Source organism: Humulus lupulus, chromosome 8 (genome assembly GCF_963169125.1).
Source record: "Humulus lupulus chromosome 8, drHumLupu1.1, whole genome shotgun sequence".
NCBI classification, from domain to species: Eukaryota; Viridiplantae; Streptophyta; class Magnoliopsida; order Rosales; family Cannabaceae; genus Humulus; species Humulus lupulus.
In genome coordinates, this window is record NC_084800.1 from 17695017 (window position 1) to 17715157 (window position 20141).

Consider the following 20141-nt stretch of genomic DNA (forward strand, 5'->3'; position numbering starts at 1 on the left):
TAAATTTAATATTCATAATAATTTAAATTTAATATTTTATGTTTTTATTTATATATTATATATGGTGCATTCTAATTTTAAAATAAAGTACTTTTTTTTTAATTTTCTTTTAGAAAAAATACAATAAAATTCAATATAATACAAAATTCTAAATTAAAACTATAAATTTAAGAAATTTATTTGATCAAATTTTAATTATTTGATTTATTTATTTTTAAATCAACAAAAAATTATATATAAAAATATAGTTAGAGCAATAAAAATAAATAATTTCTCATTAAAAAAAACTAAAAAACAAAATTAAATATATTTATATTTATATTTATGTTTTATTTCACTCACCATCAAACTTGTTCTTCATCGTCAAAACAGTCAAACTTTGTTTGAACTTTGAATCTTCTATCGTAAGAAATATATATTTTATTTGTTAAGAAATTTTTTAGTTTTATTTTATAGATTTTTTTATTACAATTTTTTTCTCTTTTATTATTTAGTCATTTAAAAATTTTAGATGCATTGCAATTAGGTTATATTGAATTACGTATTTATTTTTCATATTTATCATAATTGGGTACTCAGTACCCACCCTTTCCACGTCAATGACAAAAAAGAAAAGATTATAATATAGGTGTATTTTTATAAAATAGGTGTATTTTGTCAAGAGAAAAATGGACTTCATTAATGATGATTATTAGCTATAAAGATAAAAATACATCTACAAATTTTCTCAAGACAAAAATAGATTTGACAAACGTGTGTATAAATTACTTTATCACCATCTCCAACAACAAAATAACAGTAACCACCGTTATTTAACTATAATTACTAGTAAAATTCAAATGAAGCCCTAAATCAACAAGTAATTTTTTTTTTAAAAAAACATCAAAATAAATAAGAAATAAAATGAAATGCGTTGTTCAATGTGTAATTTTATGTTTGAAAATAAACGCGCAATTCAAAATGGGACAAAGAAAAGTGAAAATCGGTGTCAGTAAGTTTTAATAAAAAGTATGTTCAGACAAAATAATAAAAGACAAAAGATTTAAACTTTATCTGCCATTTTAGTATAAATAGAGTGAGATTAGGCTTAAAATGTGTGTATTAATCAAGATAATTAATGGTGTATAATACATAAACAAATAAATAAATACATACATACATACGTACGTGAAAGTCACTGCAACTGAGGACAAGCGTCTGAGTCGCTTCCGCTGTCTCTCTCTCTTCCTCTCTCTCGAGTCTTCTTCCTTGCTTCACCAAGTTCTAGGGTTTGCTTTTCTTTCTCTTCTCCCAAATTTAGGTATTTTGATTTGAAAACTTTACCATTATCACCAATGCATTGTATCTGTCTTCTTCTTTTAGAATCAATACAGAGCTTTTTCATTTATAGTATTATTATATTATATTTAGGTTCCTACATTTTGATTTACTCTACAGATATATAGCTTTTTTGAGTTTTGAAAGACAACTCCCATGGCCAAAACTAGACCAGGCAAAAAGGACTTGGACTCCTATACCATCAAAGGAACCAACAAGGTCGTCAGAGGTTCAGTCTTCCCTCACTCTCTTTCTTTATCCATGAGGGAAAAGCTTAGTAGTAGGTATTAAGTTCTTATTTTGTTATTTTTCTCTCTCGGCAGCGGGTGATTGTGTACTGATGCGCCCATCTGACACCGGTAAGCCCCCTTACGTGGCGTGCGTGGAGAAGATCGAGACGGACAATCGGAGCAACGTGAAAGTTCGGGTGAGGTGGTACTACAGACCGGAGGAGTCGATCGGGGGCAGGAGGCAGTTCCATGGCGCCAAGGAGCTCTTCTTATCTGACCACTATGATGTTCAGAGTGGCCATACCATTGAAGGAAAGTGCACTGTTCACTCATTTAAGAACTACACAAAGCTCGAGAATGTGACTTCTGAGGACTATTACTGTCGTTTTGAGTACAAAGCTGCTACTGGGGGGTTCACGCCCGATCGAGTTGCTGTGTGAGGATTTTTTTTCATGTGTTTTGTTTACTTTTCTTTCCAAGATTTAGAAAGAAAAAAAATCTGGGTTTTTGGTAATGACATTGATGTGTTTCTAACTTTTCTGTGTTATTTTGTTTTGAATTTGAATTTGGGTTTTGAAGATACTGCAAATGTGAGATGCCATACAACCCGGACGACCTCATGGTGCAGTGTGAGGGGTGCAAGGACTGGTAAATTCAGTGTTTATTTTCATTCTTTACCTTGGAAATTGTTTAATAAACTAGCATTGAACAAGAAAAAGATTGTAATGTAGTTTGCGCATTAAAGTTTTTATCGAGTGTAAAATGAATTCCAACTGATCGATCCAAACGAGAAAAACGAAAGGGGGAGGGGGGGAATTCAAGAGATGAAGTTGGACTTTTCTTATTCTTCTAAGTTTCCAAAGTGTGTTGTTTTCCCTAATTTTGTAAATTCCTATAGGTAGTCCACTTTAAAGATCACAATAACATAGTTTGGACTACCATAAAACCAAATATCCGCTGGTTTTTACCATACACAAATTATTCACTGTACGTGCAAATTACTTTTGAGATAGTTGATTATACTGCTCCCTGTTTCTCGGTGCTGTGAGTTGTATGGTTTTTTAATTTTACAAGTTTCAAAAATGAGTTTGTAAAGTTTTGATTTCAATATATATTTTAGTTGTTGTTCAGTATACTTTGATTTATGCTTGGGTTGTTCTTATAATTGGATTAAATGAAAAGGAGATTAGATTTCCTTAACAGTGGAGTTAGTTTCTCCTGTGAATTCTATGGCATGAATAGAAAGTTTCTCTATGATTGTAATCATTGTATTGTAGGTACCATCCAGCTTGTGTGAACATGACTATTGAAGAAGCAAAAAACTTGGAGCAGTTCGTGTGTTCTGAATGCTCATCTGATGATGATGTTAAAAAGTCGCAGAGTGCATTCACTGCATCACCAGGAGTTGATGCCAAGGTGTGAATAATTCTTTTAGCATACATTCACATGGTTTTAGTTGCATGTACCTGTTATATTTGTTTCACTGTTCTTAAGCAACATTAACTCACTTGTGCTTGCTCATTGAGCTAATATATATTCCATCTTGGAGGTCAGTTGTGCAAAATTAGGTTGATTTTGTTTGCAAGTTAGTGTGTGATATTACCTCTAGTTGGCTCTGTAAGTACATCTTATTTGTATATAGGACAATGCATAGAATGATATCTTCAGACTTTATTCTGACAACTTGTGACTTGTCCAAAAGTGAGGTATTCTGCTATACTCGCTTGCTCAAGGCGTGAAAAATGGAAATATGCTTCTGAAATGCAGTCTGACATAAAATTCTTGATGCGTATTTAAATTTATATGCACACGTATAGGTTGACAATGATTTATTTTTTCTTTCTAATATGTACATAGAAAGTGGATTTTGTACTCTGTTAGGTAGAATGAGAAATGGCTTTTTAGTTATACTTTTTAAGGTGAATATTTCTGATGACAATAATGTTCAGATCCTTACCAACGCTTGCCAATCAAAAAACTGTAGAGAATTAACATTTGGTGTACTTGTTTGTGCTTTGTGAATGTCGTGTTTTTTTTTTCTTTCCAACTGATTACTTTTCGATTCTTTAGTATACTGTTTGCTTTTTTACTATTGATATTGGGTATAAAATAATGTATGTTTGTACTTTTGCAGTCTGTACGACTGTTTTAGGATCAACCTTGATAAACTATGTCATAAGTAGGGCGTGAAGCCATGATAATGATATAGTCACCATTGCACCTAATACATTTTAGAACACACAAAAGTGTATCTTTTGTATATTGGATAAAATAGGTGATTATTGATCATAATTCAGGAAGTTGGTACACACATTATGGGATATGTTAGATATGTGGCTGTTACTGTCATTATTATGCCCTTTCTCTTTACCCTCTCAACTAGATGATTAGTGATAAAGGTTAAACTCTTTTGCAGGTGGAGCCCAAGCGTCGGAAGAGATGACTGCCTTTGAAGGTAGCGTGGTTTGAGTATGGACAAATAAACAAATCATCCTTAAGCATCATCTACCTTTTGATTGTCATTATGAGTGTTGTACAGCTCCCGGAGATTATGACGAAAGCTGTGTTTTGACTACAGTTTTCAAATGGTCAGTTTAGCTTATAATGGATTCGTTTTAGATTTAGGAGATTTCTCTGTACCTTTGACAATAGAAGAGTGTGTTAAACTTGTGATCTGTGTGGTCACGTTTACCCTCATAGTTTCGAGTAGGATGCATTGTGGGTCGGGCTATTGTTGAATACTAATTTAATTTTAACTAGTGCGCAAATTTTTCTAGTATTGTCTCACCGAGGCACGAGATAGCCATGGACACGCCCAGCTTCTCTGCTATCCCTATGGGTATTTGCGTGTAAATCGTGCATATCGTCTTCAATTCACTAATAATACCTTTTCTAGTGGGAAACTTAACCCTGCAAACGGAAGAAATCAATGGTCAACTACGTAAGTTAGACCATGGACAACAGCATAGCCCAATTAAAAGCACGACCTTTATTACTCTGCTAGTTACCGTTTGCAACTCAAAAGGTTAAAGATTAAATAGTAATACAGTACTGGCACTCAATATGTTAATAATCCGGGACTATTGAAAATTATCGTTTTCATTTTTGACCCTTTAATTAGATACTAATCAAGCCATCAATCATGGTTATTCTTAAATGGCAAGGATAGCGTGCAAAGTAGGAATATAAAGTAATACGCATACTCGTAACGCATAAAGCTGGTAATTTTGAAATAAACGGTATTAGTGACCAATCACCTGTCGTTTTTTCACTGTTCAATATAGTTCTTGTATTATCGTACGTGTATTTAAACATGAAAGAAGAATACTGAGGTAGAGACATTACTTCCCCTAAAGATGAATGGAATGACCAGTTCATGTACTTCAATTCTAAAGCTTGAAGTGCTTTTCATTTTGGTGATATTCACTGCATGTATAGCAGAAGAACGAGCTTTGTTCATGGTTATGATGGAAGGAAAGCCCGTTGCATTCCATGGACGTAGTTCTCATTCTCATGAAGACAATCGTTTTGACCCAAAAAGGTGAATTAAAATGGTGATCATGTAGTTGATATATATGTTCGCTTCAATCCTTTATGTTTCTTTTTATCCTTTCGTAATACCAGAATCGCCTTGTGTACATGGAAACTCAAATGGTTATGTAACGAATAACAATAATCCAGTCCAAGCTTTCATCCAAAATAGTGTCTAGCACTTTGGGGTTACATAATCTTATAATAGCTTGCAATGCATATATGTTCAGTGAGGTTTCCAAGGCCCATGCAAAGCGATTGGTGGATTCTCACGACCAACTTTTAATGACGACTTTAGAGAGAGGAAGCTACAGCAAGCTTTACAGCTTCAAGCACGTACTTAATGGCTTTGCCGTCCATACCACCCCTTCTCAGGTCCCCATGATCAATTCATTTCTGAAGAAAATCTTTTTGGTTAAGACTATAAAAAAATATATAATATATTAATTGCAGGCCTCAAAACTCAAATATGCTGAAGGAGTGAAACTAGTAGAGAAAGATAGAGGAGCCAGATTGATGACAACATACACCCCTGAATTCCTAGGACTACCTCAAGGAGTTTGGACAGAGGAAGGAGGAGAAAGAAACGCTGGTGATGGAATTGTGATTGGTTTTGTGGACACAGGCATTGACCCAACACACCCGAGCTTTGCTTTTGACCCCCTTAACCCTTTTACCTCCAATATTTCTTCTCATTTCTCTGGTGCTTGTGAGTCTGGTCCCCGGTTTCCCGCCACTTCTTGCAATGATAAACTAATCTCAGCCAGATTCTTCTCTGCTGGGGCTCAAGCGGCTGCTACTCTCAATACTTCTGTGGATTTTCTTTCACCCTTCGATGCAGTTGGACACGGCAGGTATGTATATTATTAGCTAGCTAGAATAATAATGTTTTTGGTGTCATTATATTTATATATATAATTATATATACTCGTGGTGTATATATATGCTACTAGATTATTTTTTATATATAAACATATGTACGACGTCACTTATTATTTTGCAGTCATGTGGCATCAACAGCGGGTGGAAATGCTGGAGTTCCGGTGGTTGTAAATGGCTTCTTTTATGGACTAGCCAGTGGGATGGCACCTCGTGCCCGGTACCATTTTCTCATTATCTTTTACTTCTTATTAACTTCTTATCGTGTGACAAGTAGACACTGTCCTTCCAAGATTTGACAAGATAGGCTAATTATAATATATATTTTTTTATAATACTGTACTTACACATCAATCACATAATTAACTAATCCTTCAAAAAAAATCACATAATTAACTAAGCTAAGTGGAAAAAATGTCACAATAATAAATTAATGATGTAAATATTCAAGCCTAATTGTTTTTTTTTCTAAACAAAAAAAAAAAAAAAACAGAATCTCTGTGTACAAAGCTGTCTATCCAACTGTAGCAACTTTAACGGACGTGGTTTCAGCCATTGATCAAGTGAGCACTAGTTATCAATCATCACCACATTCTTTTTAATCCAATTAGTCATTATATATATATATATAAAAATATATGATTGTCTCATGAGATGGGATCTTTTTTTTGACTACGTAATTTAATGTAGGCAATACTAGATGGAGTGGACATCCTAACACTATCGGTTGGACCAGATGAACCACCTGAAGATACAGTCACATTTCTTAGCATATTTGATATTGCCATGCTTTATGCCCGACGAGCTGGAGTTTTTGTGGTCCAAGCAGCAGGCAACAAAGGCCCAGGTCCTTCCACCGTAGTGTCGTACAGCCCGTGGGCCGTAGGAGTAGCCGCCGCAAGTACAGATAGAAGCTACCCTGGTTGTCTTCTTCTTGGAAATGGCCAAGAAATTGGAGGCGTCGGATTATCAGGTTAGTAGCAATTTTCACCACAGTAATATAGCTTTGATTAGACCCAGTTCGTAATTATTGATATTGTTTACAGGACCATCTTTTGGAGATGGGTTTTTCTTACTTAGGCTGGTATTAGCAAAGGATGCTGTGAAGGCAAATGGATCCTTTCCCAAAACGGCGGCGTATATTGACGAGTGTCAATATCCGGAAGCTTTTGACCCAATTGTAGTCAAAGGAAGTATTGTGATATGTACCTTCTCGGAGGGGTTCTTCAATGGGACCTCCACTGTTACCGCCGTAACCCACACGGCAAAAGCTTTAGGATTTTCAGGTTTTCTTCTTGTAGCGAATCCTACCTATGGTGATTTCGTTGCCGAGCCTATACCCTTTGACGTTTCTGGCATTTTGATCCCAAAAGTAGCTGATGTTCAGGTATATAAGAAAATGCATAGAGATTGTTATATATTTACTCTTAAGTAATTAATTTGTGCTATTTTCAGTAACACATTTGATATTTGCCCAGGTTTATTATAAACTTGAGATTATACCTGAAATTAATGACGACAATAATGTAGGTTATATTGCACTACTATGAAGAACGTACAAATAGGGACGAGAAAGGATGTGTAAGGAGATTCAGGGCGAAAGCCTCAATAAGGGAAGGAAGAGTTGCTTCTTTCAATGGCCAAGAACCCACTGTTAGCAGATTCTCTTCGAGAGGACCCGATATTATTGATGCGGATAGAAACCCAACTGATGTTTTAAAGCCTGATATTCTAGCCCCTGGCCACCAAGTTTGGGCAGCGTGGAGCCCCATGAGTGTCTTGGAACCAGCACTAGAGGGTGAGCACCGAACAGAAACTTGTTATAAGGTTCAATAAAACAGTTCATTTAATTAATATTATCGCCTCTTGCTTTCTCACAAACAAGACTTCTGGCATTATCTAGGATTCAGATTTGCTTTATTATCTGGTACAAGCATGGCGACGCCACACGTTGCTGGAATAGCAGCACTTATAAAGCAGCTCAATCCTTCATGGACACCATCCATGATTGCATCCGCCATTGCCACCACAGCCACTAAGTATGATCAAAACAATGGAAGGATTATAATGGCTGAAGGATACGGTATTAGTAGTTTGTATCCCTCCACTGCTTTTGAGTTAGGTTCTGGCCTTGTCTCTCCTAAGCGTGCCATTGATCCTGGCCTGGTATTTTCTTCAGGTAACACTTCATTCAACTTTCTTTTAAACAAGTGAAGTTACATTATTATCAATGCAAAAGCATAGCAGGATATCATAGTAACTTTCTTTGATGAAGCAGGATATGAAGATTACATTGCTTTCTTGTGTTCATTGCCTGGAATGGATCCAGCTACAATAAAAAATGTCATTGGAGAAAGCTGCAATTACTCGCTCACTCACCCGGACAATCTGAACCTGCCTTCAATAACAATTTCAGCATTAACCGGATCTAGATCAGTTCGTCGAACTGTCAAGAATGTACAGAGAATGCCAGAGACTTACCTCTGCGCAGTGTTGCCTCCCAATGGGACTACAGTAAACGTGCATCCACCGTGGTTCACTATAGCTTCGCAAGGAAGCCAACAGTTGGATGTTGAATTTAGTGTGACCAAAATAATGGATGACTTCAGCTTTGGTGAAATTGTTCTGACCGGGAGTTTAAATCATATTATCAGGATACCATTGTCAGTTCATCCTATTAAAGTATAGAGACATAATGAAGATCATGTATCCGGTAACTTGAAAAAAAAAAAACAAGACATATTTCATTAATGAAAGTAACAGTGAGGAAAATTGATACAAAGAAATTTTGCTTTGATCAAACAGCAACCTTCTGGTATGGGAGTTCCATGATATCCAAGTTAATGAATCTTAGAAATTATAATGAATTGACAATAAATGATTACAAATCGAATTAAGAATCGATGCTTAATCTAACAGATTACAATTAGTATAAAGCAAAAACACATTATTCTGTCCTGCACATACACTCTTTACACCTTGGATACCTGTAAACACTTCTCCCTTTAGGCCTAGTTTGGACATGTTTAGTTTGTCTTACAGCCTTCCTAACTCTCTGCTCAAATATACGCCACTCAATAGTTGAGTTCTTTGTAAAGATGCTTGCAAGTCTGCGTTTGTTTGGCCGTATTGTTGCCATTTTTCCTCCACCATAGTATATTCGAAAACCAGATACCAAAGATGATAACTGACTACCTGAATCTGTCATAGCAAATGCATCTGCTGCAGCACAGCCTATGTAGTCCAGTGCTGCTAACTATACGAGAAAAACAAAGTAACACAAGTATGATTGATAGTTAATGCTATTTTTGCTTGCAAGAAACACATTAAAGTTTCTGAACATTTCTATAACACTGAAAAGAATTTGCAACAGCATATTGTTTACCTGAGATGAGAAGTTAGCGAATGGTTCAAGTTCAGTGGTTGAAAGCAAATTCTCTTTAGTGACCAACTTAGGATATAAATTTGTCAAAGCGATCAACCTTGACCTCCCTCCATATATTTGTGAGCCCGCCACAAATATGCGTGTCTTTCTATTAAAACCAAGAGCAGCAAGCATAAGTATTGATTCTTCCGGCGTTAAAGGACACAGACCTTCTGACCTGAGTTCTTGGGGAGAAGGTAACCTGTTGAAAAAGGAAAAAGTAATTAAAAAAATAATCAAAACAGTTTACTATCTCTTTTGTTAGAAGAGAGGAGCAGGTAAATAAGTGAAAATAATGTATCCAAGACATTGCAAAACATCACAATCCATCTCTAACTCAACTGCTACTCAGAAATAATAGGAAGCAGGTAACCTGTAGTCAAAACTTTTGGGGAAAAAATTATCAATTACAAATCAAACTAGCTCACTATCAATTTGATCGCTTTTATTAAAAAGAGAGGACCTAGCAATAAGTTCAAGGATGTATCTAAGATATCTGAAACTTTATAAATCATCAGAAAGCCAACTGCTACAAAGAAAAAATAATAAAAACTAAGCCAAGCCTTGCAATATTGTAAACGTTAAATCCAGGTCCAGCATACAAACAAATAGGCCAAAATTTTCATATTAAATTTTTTTAACAGTATATATAATACAAGGTAAACGTTTTAAACATCAAACATCCACATTTTGAAATTTCAAAAAAGAAAATAATGTAGCACATGATATTGTAATGATTAACAGGAGAAAGCCCGTTAACAATTTCTAGAATAAAAATTGCTGGACATCTAACATAAAACAAATTAGAAACTTGATTTATTTATGACAGACATAACTGTAAGGATCTTTATTTATGACAGTAACAGAAATAAAGAAATGACATGAAGCATACTTTGTGGTTTTCTTAAGAAGTGTCAGTGCAGGGAAATGGATTTCACGGTAAGCTTCCAGCTCTTTTCTCTCTTCCTCTCCTCCACCAAATTCACATAAAGAATGAGCTACCATGTCAATTTCATATCTCAAGTGTAAAGCTAGATATCTGGAAGCTTTCTTTGGATGACTTTGATTTTGTCTCTTAAATGCTTCAGCATATGAACCAACAAGATAATGATCCAATGGTCCTCCAGGGTGACCCTCGTGCTGTCGCAGCCTTTGGAGAAGTAAAGCACCAGTTTCTTGAATCTTGGGAGCAAATTGCAAAGCATGGAAATTACATCTGCATCGAAGTCTCTAGATGAAATTCCCTAATTAGGAAGAGAGAACTAGACAAGTGGTAGAAGAAACAACTAATTAAGCGAAGGATACAATTTAACATGAATTTATTAAGAAAAATATTGGGCTGGGGTTGTGGAGCCTGTTGTTTACCTGTAACTGAAATGGTATTGGATCAAATGCCAACCGATTTCCAAATCCAAGAAAATGTACAACTCCATTTTTAAGTAGAATTGGAAGAACATTCTTCAAGTAAAAACTTGGCTTTGCCTCTTTTCTGATGTCTTCATCTGTAACCTGATACAACAGTCAATCATCAAAGTAATCCAAAAACATAGCAGAAGCAAAAAAAGTTTCAAAATTAGGGAGCTGAACGTACAATGCTACCAATAGATTCCAAATCTAGTGATTGCAGCTCCTTGGGTAGTTCTTCCACTATCCGAATATCAGGTGACAAGTAATTAATGAAATGCTCCTCTTGATAGATATCACTGAATTGACTGTGACATAGTAAAATTGGTCACTATCATTTATACCGAGAAAATATGAGATTATGTTATTGCAAAAGGTTAACAAAGAAATGAACTAGGAAGCATGAAGTAGACTTTTAGGTCAATCCTTACACCTCACGCATCCCCCATTTCATAAAAATACTCAACTTCTAATGTAGGCTATTAATGACAAAACCTACAAAAATAGATAATAACAGTGGAAAGGAAAGAAATGAATCACCTTACATCTTTCCAGACGCTACTGTACAAAAATTTAGGAACAACCAAAGTTGCATTGAGTAACCTTGCAAGAACAACAGCATTGCATACCTGTTATAAAACAGAAGTGTTTAAATTTCTTAGGTAAAAGAAATGAACCAACCAAGAGGCTTTCCAAGTCTGGAAAAGTGTTATTTCAAATTCATGATGTTATCAAGGTTTCCATAAACGACGAATTAATGAAAATAAATTTAATAATTACTTACAGCTACTCTCTGCTGGTTCATTCCTCCATTTGCAGTGACCAAAATGTATCCATTCTTTCCTTCTGTTAAGGCATTGCAAAAGTGCAGGTAAGAACCAGTTTAAGTCATCTGTACTAAATTAAATAGAAAAATAATTGGCCTTTAAGAAGCAAAAGACTCTCAAATCAATTATTCATGTAAAGCACAAACACATTTATATGAGAGATAGAATAAGACCATTAGGTTCCCAGTTATGTTGGTCGGCACAAGGTTTCCAAGAAGAAGCCGGAATAAATGGTTCCAGCCACAAATCTTTTGGCTCAGGTTTATTCTGTCCCTGTGTTATATAATATACAGTCAGAGTGGCAAAGAACCATAAATGGTTATACTATCATCATTCGACCTGGCAGTATTCCATCTAAAATTTCACGTGATAACTTGATCTCAACTCAACTAAACTGACTTAAAATGCCATTCAAACAGTTGACATAAAATCAAATACCTCTGCCAAGGCATGAGCTGCTAGAGCCAACATCCTTCCATAAATCCCTTTATGTGCACTTTTTCCTTTACCAAATTTCTTCCACCCTTTCTGCAGAAGCTAAAAGAAAAACAAAACAAAACAAAACAGAAGGAAAATCTCAATAACCACGTCTTTGTTAACCAAATTACCTGTGGGTATAAAACATCAACAGATCACAATCGAACCCTAAACCTTATATAGCTGGCTTGCTTAAATGTGTATTTCTGGCTCTATCTAAAGTAACTTACATAATTTCTGCATGACCCCCCTAAACAACAAGTTTGCTCCTTTTACCAACTTCTCCAATCCCTTATTCGTTTTGATATTCCGATAGGCAGTTGGCACTACAAAAAGCACGTTGGTAATGTAGTTTGCACATAGTTCGTTTATAGGTACAATCTTAGTTTCTATCACTAAATTCATTCACAACGCATGAATAAATAGTCCCTTTTACCTAGAACTTTTTTTTTAAAAAGTTATTATTATTGTTATTTACACGAATCAGCAGATTCCCACACACAAAAATTCAGAAACCGAATGGAGGACAATAATACTAAGTATATAATACATACCCGGGGAGAAACCGAAGCCGAATTCCTAGAAGACCGAGCATTGGGATGGAGTCCGTGGTTTTGTAGCCGGAAAAGCATGATCCAATCGACCAACAAAAAAACACCCAATACGCAAATCAAGATTACGAGCCCTTTGACTCGCTTCTTTCCATACCACATCCTTCCTACCTTCCTCTTTGCTCTCTGCCGGGACTTCTGCTTCTTCTGATCCCAGAGACACCCAAAAAGGTTGAACCCATGAAACGACGAATCATTCTGAGAATCGCGTGATCTATCGGCGACCGAGAAACGACTGGGGCCGGGTCTGGGAGAGTTAGCCGGTGAGGATTGGCGGCTTCTGGGAGTGGAGGAGTTCAAGCGGGAATTGATGAAACTGGACAAAGAGGTATTGGGTTCCGACTGATCTAAAAACCCATTATTATTATTACTACTAATAATTTCTTCTTCTCTATCTTGCTGAGCGAGTGTTGAATCACCTCCTGACAAGGCCATGGTTCTGGTTCTAGTTGGGATGAGATCCGAGAAGAGCAGTAGCTGGGTATAGGATATTCTTAGTCTTGGGAAAAGCTCGACGTGGGTCTTGCTTTTGTTTATTGCATTTCCAAAGCCAAACAAAGTACGAAATCAAAGGATTGAACTTTGGATCGTCGGAGTTTCGCGGGATTTCCGTCAAACGACTTGTCGTTTAATGATGCTCTGGTCTTTTACTATTTTTTACCTTTGCTGATCAAAAGAAAAATAAATATTTTTTGGTCAAAATAAACTATAAATTAAAAAAAATGCAACACGTCAAAAAAACGACCGTTAGTGAGTTTTTCTTTTTTGGTAGCAACCGTTAGTGAGTTAAAATTAAAACAAAAGTAACAATTAATGCTACATAGACCGTAGCAGAGATTTTTCTTCCTAAGCAAAATTTATTGTCCTTGCAGTATTATTTTTCGAATCTTGACAGGTAACGTCGGACACTAATTAATAAACTTTTAAATTACTAAACACTATTAGCTCCAATTCAATCATCTATGAATTATCATTTTTAATTAAAGAAAATACCTATAATAACTTTTATTAATAGAGAGAGCTGACTTTTGTGGTATTAGACTATTAGGAGGCAACAATGATCATTAAGTTGTACAAAAATCGAAATAAAATCTTATTGAGATGCAAAAAAGCACCTACATTGTTTGTCCAAGTATCCAAAATAAAAGGGTTAATACAAAATAAATGCACAGTTATAACTCCAGCTATACCTCCCTCAACGCCATTTCGAGTATCAATATTGGACATAATTGTATATGGATCATAATTACAAATCTCCGCTAGCTTATTACCATTTTTTTTTTAGTTTTGAGTTTTTAAAGCCTTTCTTATCTGTTCATGCTTCATTCAACCGTAAGCTGTAGCTAATCTCCTTGCATAGTCATCCCACTAACTTTTGATTTGTTCTCACAACTTTTTTCTGTGTGTTTTTGGCGAAGAAACCCTGTTGTATGTTGTATGCAAAACTGCAAAATGTCAGGACACTTAAAATGACATGTCAATTGCTTCGTGATCAGGGGTCTTGTACGAAAAACCAGCTTCGTCGTTGGACCGCCTCTTCACTACACTTGCCCTTTGGACTAATCGTACCAGTGCTTGCACAACTTCAGACATGGGAGGCCGAAATTCGGGTTCCGGCTATAAAATAACCAAGCATTAGAAGTGATTCAAATATATAGCCATGCAAGTGGGAATAAGCAAGAATAACGAGCCACTGGATTAGTACCTGAACACAGAGGGCAATGATGTCAGCAAAGCGTGAGAGAGACTTTGCAGCATACATTCCGTTAAGGGCTGGATCAACCATTTTGGCTAAGGCATCAATATCATGTAGTTGGGGAGTAGCCCATCTCACAAGTGACTGTTCGGATCTAACTCTTGAACTAAACATTCATTAAAACAAAATTAAAATATAACAAATAATAAAAGATAACTTAAGAGGTGGAAGAACACATCCAAGAACATAAACTCAAAAGCTTGGTAATCAATTGCAGGTTTACCTGTCTAGTGGCTTCCGACCTGTCAACAATTCCAACATCACCACCCCAAAGCTGTATACATCACTTTTTACAGTGTAGACTCCTGACAACGCAAATTCAGGAGCACTATATCCAAATTGACCAACCATTTGTGTCGAAACCTGTCGAACATGTCAAGTAAATGTTGTTTCTTATTAGTAATGCCACCATGCAAGAATAGAAAGAAAACAAAAATTATTTATGTACTAACTTGTCGTTCTGTATTTGGTGTTAGAGCAGCTACGCCACAATCTGATAAGTGAGGATTAAGCTCTTCATCTAGTAAAATGTTTGCCGACTTGAAGTTTCTATGTACAACAGAAGGCAAGCAAACTTCGTGCAAGTACCTGAAAAATGTAAAAGCCATTTCAGCACTAACCTTGCACCCTTAACTCACACACTCAGTACACACATACAGATAGAGACATCAATTCATACACATGTGACATACTCTAGAGCGCGAGCAGTGCCAAGTGCTACCCTAACGCGAGCATTCCAAGTGAGAATCTTACTTCCATCTTCAGAAAAATGGAGCATGTCATGTAAGCTTCCATTTCCGACATACTCATAAACTAGAAGACGTTGTCCATGCTCTGCACAATATCCAGCCAGTGTCACAATGTTTGGGTGCCTCAAGCGGGACATATTAGAAATAGCTTCTAAAAAGTTATCCTCCTCCTGTAATGACAGAGCTGCATTATCAATTTTCTTGACGGCCATTATCTGCGGACCAAAAAAAAAAGATTAGAAGCAAAACAATTGAAAAGGTCCATAAAATATAAATTGAAAAAAAAAACAATTATAGTCATGAATACTATATTGAGCTATTACAAATTGAGAGCAAGTACCTTTTCATTCGGGAAATCAGCTCTGTAAACACGACCAAGGGAACCTTCACCGATTAGAAATTCTTGACTAAAGCTATTAGTTGCTGTCTGAAGAGAAGCAACCGTGTATGAAGTAGCAGTGATAGGTGACTTTACTCTCTTTGCAGATCCATTTTTCGCGTGCAGCCTATCAACCATCACCTTTTCTGCTGGAGGGGGTTTGAGATCTGTTATAGCAGCCATTGGTTTAACCCTTTGCTCTTGCATCTCAGTATTTACTACAACCATTGGACGACACAGCATTGAAATGGTCAAAAAATGCTGGGATGGAACCATCAATTCGCAATTGTAACAGAAATATTTTACAGAATAAGGCAAGAAAGAGAATCACACAATTTACAGAAGAATATGTGGCCACTGGCCGGTAACCACTTAAATTGCAAATTTTATTGTACTAGTATAATTTTCTATTGAAAGATATAAATTTGTATGTCAAAACAATTTCCTTTCCAGCAGTAGATAGAGTAACGTTCAGAAATAAACTAACTAATAAATCTTAATTTTAGAGTTAGTTAATCAACTAAATAGCCAAATAACAAAATTCGAATAAGTAAAAGAACAAAGGATATGCAGATTGAGAAAATACCACTATTTGTGCGAACAGAAAGACTTGCCCCTGATGTTCTTGCACCAGTACCTTTCCGTTTATTCTTTCGGAGACAAACAACAAGAACAAGCAATGCAATGAGGGCAACGGATACAGAACCTAGAATTATCCCAACTAAAGCCCCAACTGCCAGCCCTCCATTTGAATGAGGTGCTTTACCATCAGCATCCGACTTGTGTGAGCTAGATCCAGAATGACTGCGGTTAGGATGAGATCTTCCTGTGGGAGGCGGCATAAATGGTGGTGGTGGAGGAGCAGGACCATTGTCAAATGAATTCCCGTCATATCTGTTTTATTTTGAAAATAAGTTTCCGAGTGCAGAAGTTCAAACAATAGTATAGATTGGCAAGAAATTTTAAAAAACATGAATTGCTTACATAAAACTACGGATTGAAGTAAGTTCTACAGGTATCCATCCAGTGAAGTGGTTGTTCGCCACATTTCTGTTGAAGAGATTGTATACAATGAGAACAAGATGGCAAATATTAAATAATAGAATCTGTGCACTCAGATTAGAGAGAAACTCACAGTGTAGTCAAAGGCAAACTCGTTAGAATATTGAGAGAACCAGTCAACTGATTGTTTTGCAAATAGCTGTCATGAATACAGATATTATGAGAGTCTAAGCAAACTTGATTGAATTTTCAGACCATTATTTCTAAAATAAAGCTAAACACTTACAGCGAAGAAAGATTGGACAATGAACCCATTGTATTAGGAAGGTCACTTGAAAAATTGTTGAAAGAGAGATCCCTATATGGTGATGAAAGGAGATGAAATAAGTGAGAATGTAAACAACCCTAATATACAACTGAAATGATCACTAGCAAGGTACTCCAGTGACCAATGAGGCAATAATTACACCAAGTTCAAACAAACATCCGCTTGATTTCAGCCTAGCAATTCTCACAAGATAGCATATTTACTGCAAGGATTTTATAATAAAGATAGAGACTAAGAAATACTAAAACCAATTATGTGATTGAAATTGACATTAACTTTAACAAAATTACAATGTCAGAGCCAAAATATTGATGAAACCAAGCCCCCAGAAAAATGATAATAATTATGTGATCAGATGAGATATCTTACAAGGTTGCAAGGCCAGAACCATTAGAAAAAATGTCTCCAATTGACTGAGAAAGTGAGTTACGGCTAACATTCCTGAAACCAACAACTCGAAAATTAGCAAAGATAGCTACATGATGTCGCAGCTGAATCTCACCAAAAGGAAAAATTTATACAAGAAAGACAAATCACTCACAAGTGATTGAGAGAAGGCATGATTGAAATGGAATAAGGAAGATTCCCACTAAGATTGTTTTTTGCAAGATTCCTGTAGAGAACACAATCAACAACAGTCGAGTGGTTAATCATGAAAGTGACAGCTCCAAGCAAAAAACATTAAAAAAATACATATAGCAAATAGACAAACGTTGAAAATTACAGGCTCGTAAGATTTGGCGGTAATTGATATGGGATTGAATCGTGAATATTGTTGTCACTCACATCACTAGCAAACAAACCAAAAAAAAAATCCTCAAAATCAGTGAGTATATAGTTTCAATCCTGCATTTAAAAATAAAGTAATAGAAATGTATCTGCTTTCTCACAAATTTTTCAAAGACACAAGATTAGCAAGCATGTATCCCATCGTACCAGCGAGTCCCAACCCAGAAATGTCTCTGTTACAAAGATAAGCAAAAGTGAATAAAACAAATCCAATTACTAATTAAAACCCAAAATGCGATCAAAAAGCTGCAATTTTTATATACATGATTACTCTCATACATGGAAACTACAGCTGAACCCTCACAAGTTATCCCTTTCCATGACTCTCCGCACGGATCACCGCCACCACTTGTCCAACCGGTGAGCTGAGAAGGGCTGTTTAGTGAGGTGTACATAACCTGAAGAGCTTGAACTGCAACATACAAGGACAAAACTTATAGAGCTTAAAAAATTAAGCGAAATACAAGAACCCTGTTCAAAATGGATTACTAGTACTATCTGGGTGTTTTTGTCAAAGTTGTCTTTTTTTTTTCCTCAATCATTTATATGCAAGACCCCCCAGAAAAATGAGCAGCTTTAGAATAAATTTCGCAACTTTCTCTTCTGAAATCCCTGCATTTTTTCTGGCCAATGAACAGCATAAAGGTTTAAGAATGTAAACACATCAAAATACCAAGAACTCACAAAAGTGAAAATCCCATTTTAATCTTCCATTCTAACCTCGACCCTTTTCCCAAAATCTCATTTCGACCCAATCAGAACCAAACCCATGAACCATAAGCTCCCCATCTCATAAAAACAAAACAAAAAACAAAAAAGACCCGATCACTCCAAAGAAAATAATATTTTATATATATATATATATATATATATCAATACCATCGGAAGAATCAGTGGTGCTTTTAACAAGAGGCAAAGCAGCAAAGATCGCAGCTACAAGCACTAACTGAATGAGCGAACGAGCAAAGTGGCTGTCGGTAGCCATTGTTGTAATGCGAAGCTCTTCAGGGAGTGAGGTTTCAACTGAGTCAAGGAGCATGCAAGACTACCATGGACGCGCGTACAGGGGATGAAGAAGAAGAAAAAAAAGAAGAGAATGCAAATAAGTCACAGAAGTAGTAGCAGTTGAGGTTGAGATCGCGACCAGTGGAAAGAGGAATTGCCATTAAAGAAAGGGACGGAGAGAGAGAGAGATATTCGAAGCTTGGTGTAATGAAGAGAGAGAAACAAAGTGTGTTTTGTATGCGTGTGTCGGCGAAAAAGGAAAAATTTAAGGAAGCAAAATAAAATGAAAAATACAAATTAATGTAAATGGAAGAGAGAATTGGATCGAGGTAGGCGAGCGAGATAGAGGGAGACAGTAACGTATGCCGTTTTTTCATGAACATCTCTCTCTTTCCCAAACTTATTACTTTTACTTTCTTTCTTTTAATTTATTGACCTTGTCAGTCTAAAGCATGTATTTAGAAAGAAATTACCATAAACATAAATTAAAAATTAAATCTGCAGACAGATAAAGGAGAGGCAAACATAATTGAAAATTCGGAATAATTTTTATTTTTTGTGCGTGTATGCATGCAAAAAGTGACGCCTTAGGTTCGTTATGAGTATTATGTGGGCTGTCACACTGCTTATTTACTTTTGGAGCTAAAGTTCGACATTATAATGTTATATTTATAATGTTAGCTATATTATATTATTTTTTATTTTTTAAATATTTTTATAAAATTCAATGAATGAAATTGGGAACTATACTGTTTTAATAAAAATTTATTTGGTTCACACAAAATGTTAGGTGAAGTTTGGTTGCAAAATAAAAATGGAATAGTAATGGTAATAGGAATAGAATGGAATGAAATTAAATTTTGATTCTTTTGTTTAATAGAGATTTTAGAATGAGCATTATTATGTTTGGTATAATATATAATAAAATTTATATTATTTTGACTAAAATATCTTACTCTATTTTTATCAATAATTTTTTTAAAATTAAATTATTATTATTATTTAATATTAGTTTTTATTATATACCAAACTATCATTTTTCTTCTAAATTCGAATTTTTTTATTAAATTACCCTTATAGGAAAATTAAATAAATAAATTATATATATTATACATAAATATTTTGTAGAATGAAGTTGTACAATAAAATATCATTAATACTTAAAAAAACTATATGTTATAATCATATTCATGAAACTAAATAATGATAACAATATACATAAATTATGACAATAAATTTCAAAGAAAAAATATCAGAGTTATTATTTAATTTATAATAGTTAGTAAATTTTTTAATAAAAATAGCATTAATTATTTGACAAAATTTGTTAAGAAAGATTGATAGTAGAGACAAAAAAAAAACTATCTGGTTCTTTGTTTTTATAAAAAGAAGTGCTGGAGAAAAAAAAAACAAAGAAATATTGAACAAAAATG

General features: G+C 35.2%; 4 protein-coding genes across 7 annotated transcripts; 2 read left to right on the forward strand and 2 right to left on the reverse strand.

Moving 5' to 3' along the window:
* Window positions 1-1152: 1152 nt before the first annotated feature.
* Window positions 1153-4323, forward strand: LOC133794866 (chromatin remodeling protein EBS-like). 2 transcript variants are annotated; one of them, XM_062232296.1, is made up of 6 exons: window positions 1153-1300; window positions 1438-1546; window positions 1641-1983; window positions 2127-2195; window positions 2825-2963; window positions 3964-4323. In XM_062232296.1, exons 2-6 carry the CDS (start codon window positions 1474-1476, stop codon window positions 3988-3990), a joined length of 651 nt encoding a protein of 216 aa, XP_062088280.1. In that variant the 5' UTR covers window positions 1153-1300; window positions 1438-1473; the 3' UTR covers window positions 3991-4323. The 2 variants fall into 2 exon arrangements, with proteins under 2 accessions (XP_062088280.1, XP_062088281.1); XM_062232297.1 differs by having other exon boundaries at window positions 1175-1268.
* Window positions 4324-4903: 580 nt separating this feature from the next.
* LOC133795090 (subtilisin-like protease SBT2.4) lies at window positions 4904-8659 on the forward strand. Its single transcript, XM_062232542.1, has 10 exons — window positions 4904-5088; window positions 5309-5453; window positions 5532-5932; window positions 6082-6177; window positions 6451-6520; window positions 6648-6930; window positions 7004-7344; window positions 7488-7755; window positions 7861-8136; window positions 8236-8659. Exons 1-10 carry the CDS (start codon window positions 4904-4906, stop codon window positions 8643-8645), a joined length of 2475 nt encoding a protein of 824 aa, XP_062088526.1. The 3' UTR covers window positions 8646-8659.
* A 25-nt stretch (window positions 8660-8684) lies between these two features.
* Window positions 8685-13380, reverse strand: LOC133794868 (O-fucosyltransferase 15). 2 transcript variants are annotated; one of them, XM_062232301.1, is made up of 11 exons: window positions 12644-12779; window positions 12320-12415; window positions 12051-12149; window positions 11786-11885; window positions 11570-11631; window positions 11326-11414; window positions 10973-11093; window positions 10747-10890; window positions 10274-10611; window positions 9343-9583; window positions 8685-9213 (listed from the first exon to the last, which is right to left on the reverse strand). In XM_062232301.1, exons 3-11 carry the CDS (start codon window positions 12081-12083, stop codon window positions 8905-8907), a joined length of 1437 nt encoding a protein of 478 aa, XP_062088285.1. In that variant the 5' UTR covers window positions 12084-12149; window positions 12320-12415; window positions 12644-12779; the 3' UTR covers window positions 8685-8904. The 2 variants fall into 2 exon arrangements, with proteins under 2 accessions (XP_062088285.1, XP_062088284.1); XM_062232300.1 differs by lacking the exon at window positions 12320-12415 and having other exon boundaries at window positions 12644-13380.
* A 384-nt stretch (window positions 13381-13764) lies between these two features.
* Window positions 13765-19013, reverse strand: LOC133794867 (protein STRUBBELIG-RECEPTOR FAMILY 8). 2 transcript variants are annotated; one of them, XM_062232298.1, is made up of 16 exons: window positions 18583-19013; window positions 17983-18115; window positions 17805-17876; window positions 17639-17704; window positions 17456-17527; window positions 17284-17355; window positions 16873-16944; window positions 16720-16785; window positions 16569-16634; window positions 16171-16478; window positions 15546-15802; window positions 15149-15420; window positions 14909-15044; window positions 14680-14819; window positions 14406-14562; window positions 13765-14317 (listed from the first exon to the last, which is right to left on the reverse strand). In XM_062232298.1, exons 1-16 carry the CDS (start codon window positions 18740-18742, stop codon window positions 14165-14167), a joined length of 2202 nt encoding a protein of 733 aa, XP_062088282.1. In that variant the 5' UTR covers window positions 18743-19013; the 3' UTR covers window positions 13765-14164. The 2 variants fall into 2 exon arrangements, with proteins under 2 accessions (XP_062088282.1, XP_062088283.1); XM_062232299.1 differs by having other exon boundaries at window positions 17967-18115.
* Window positions 19014-20141: the final 1128 nt, after the last annotated feature.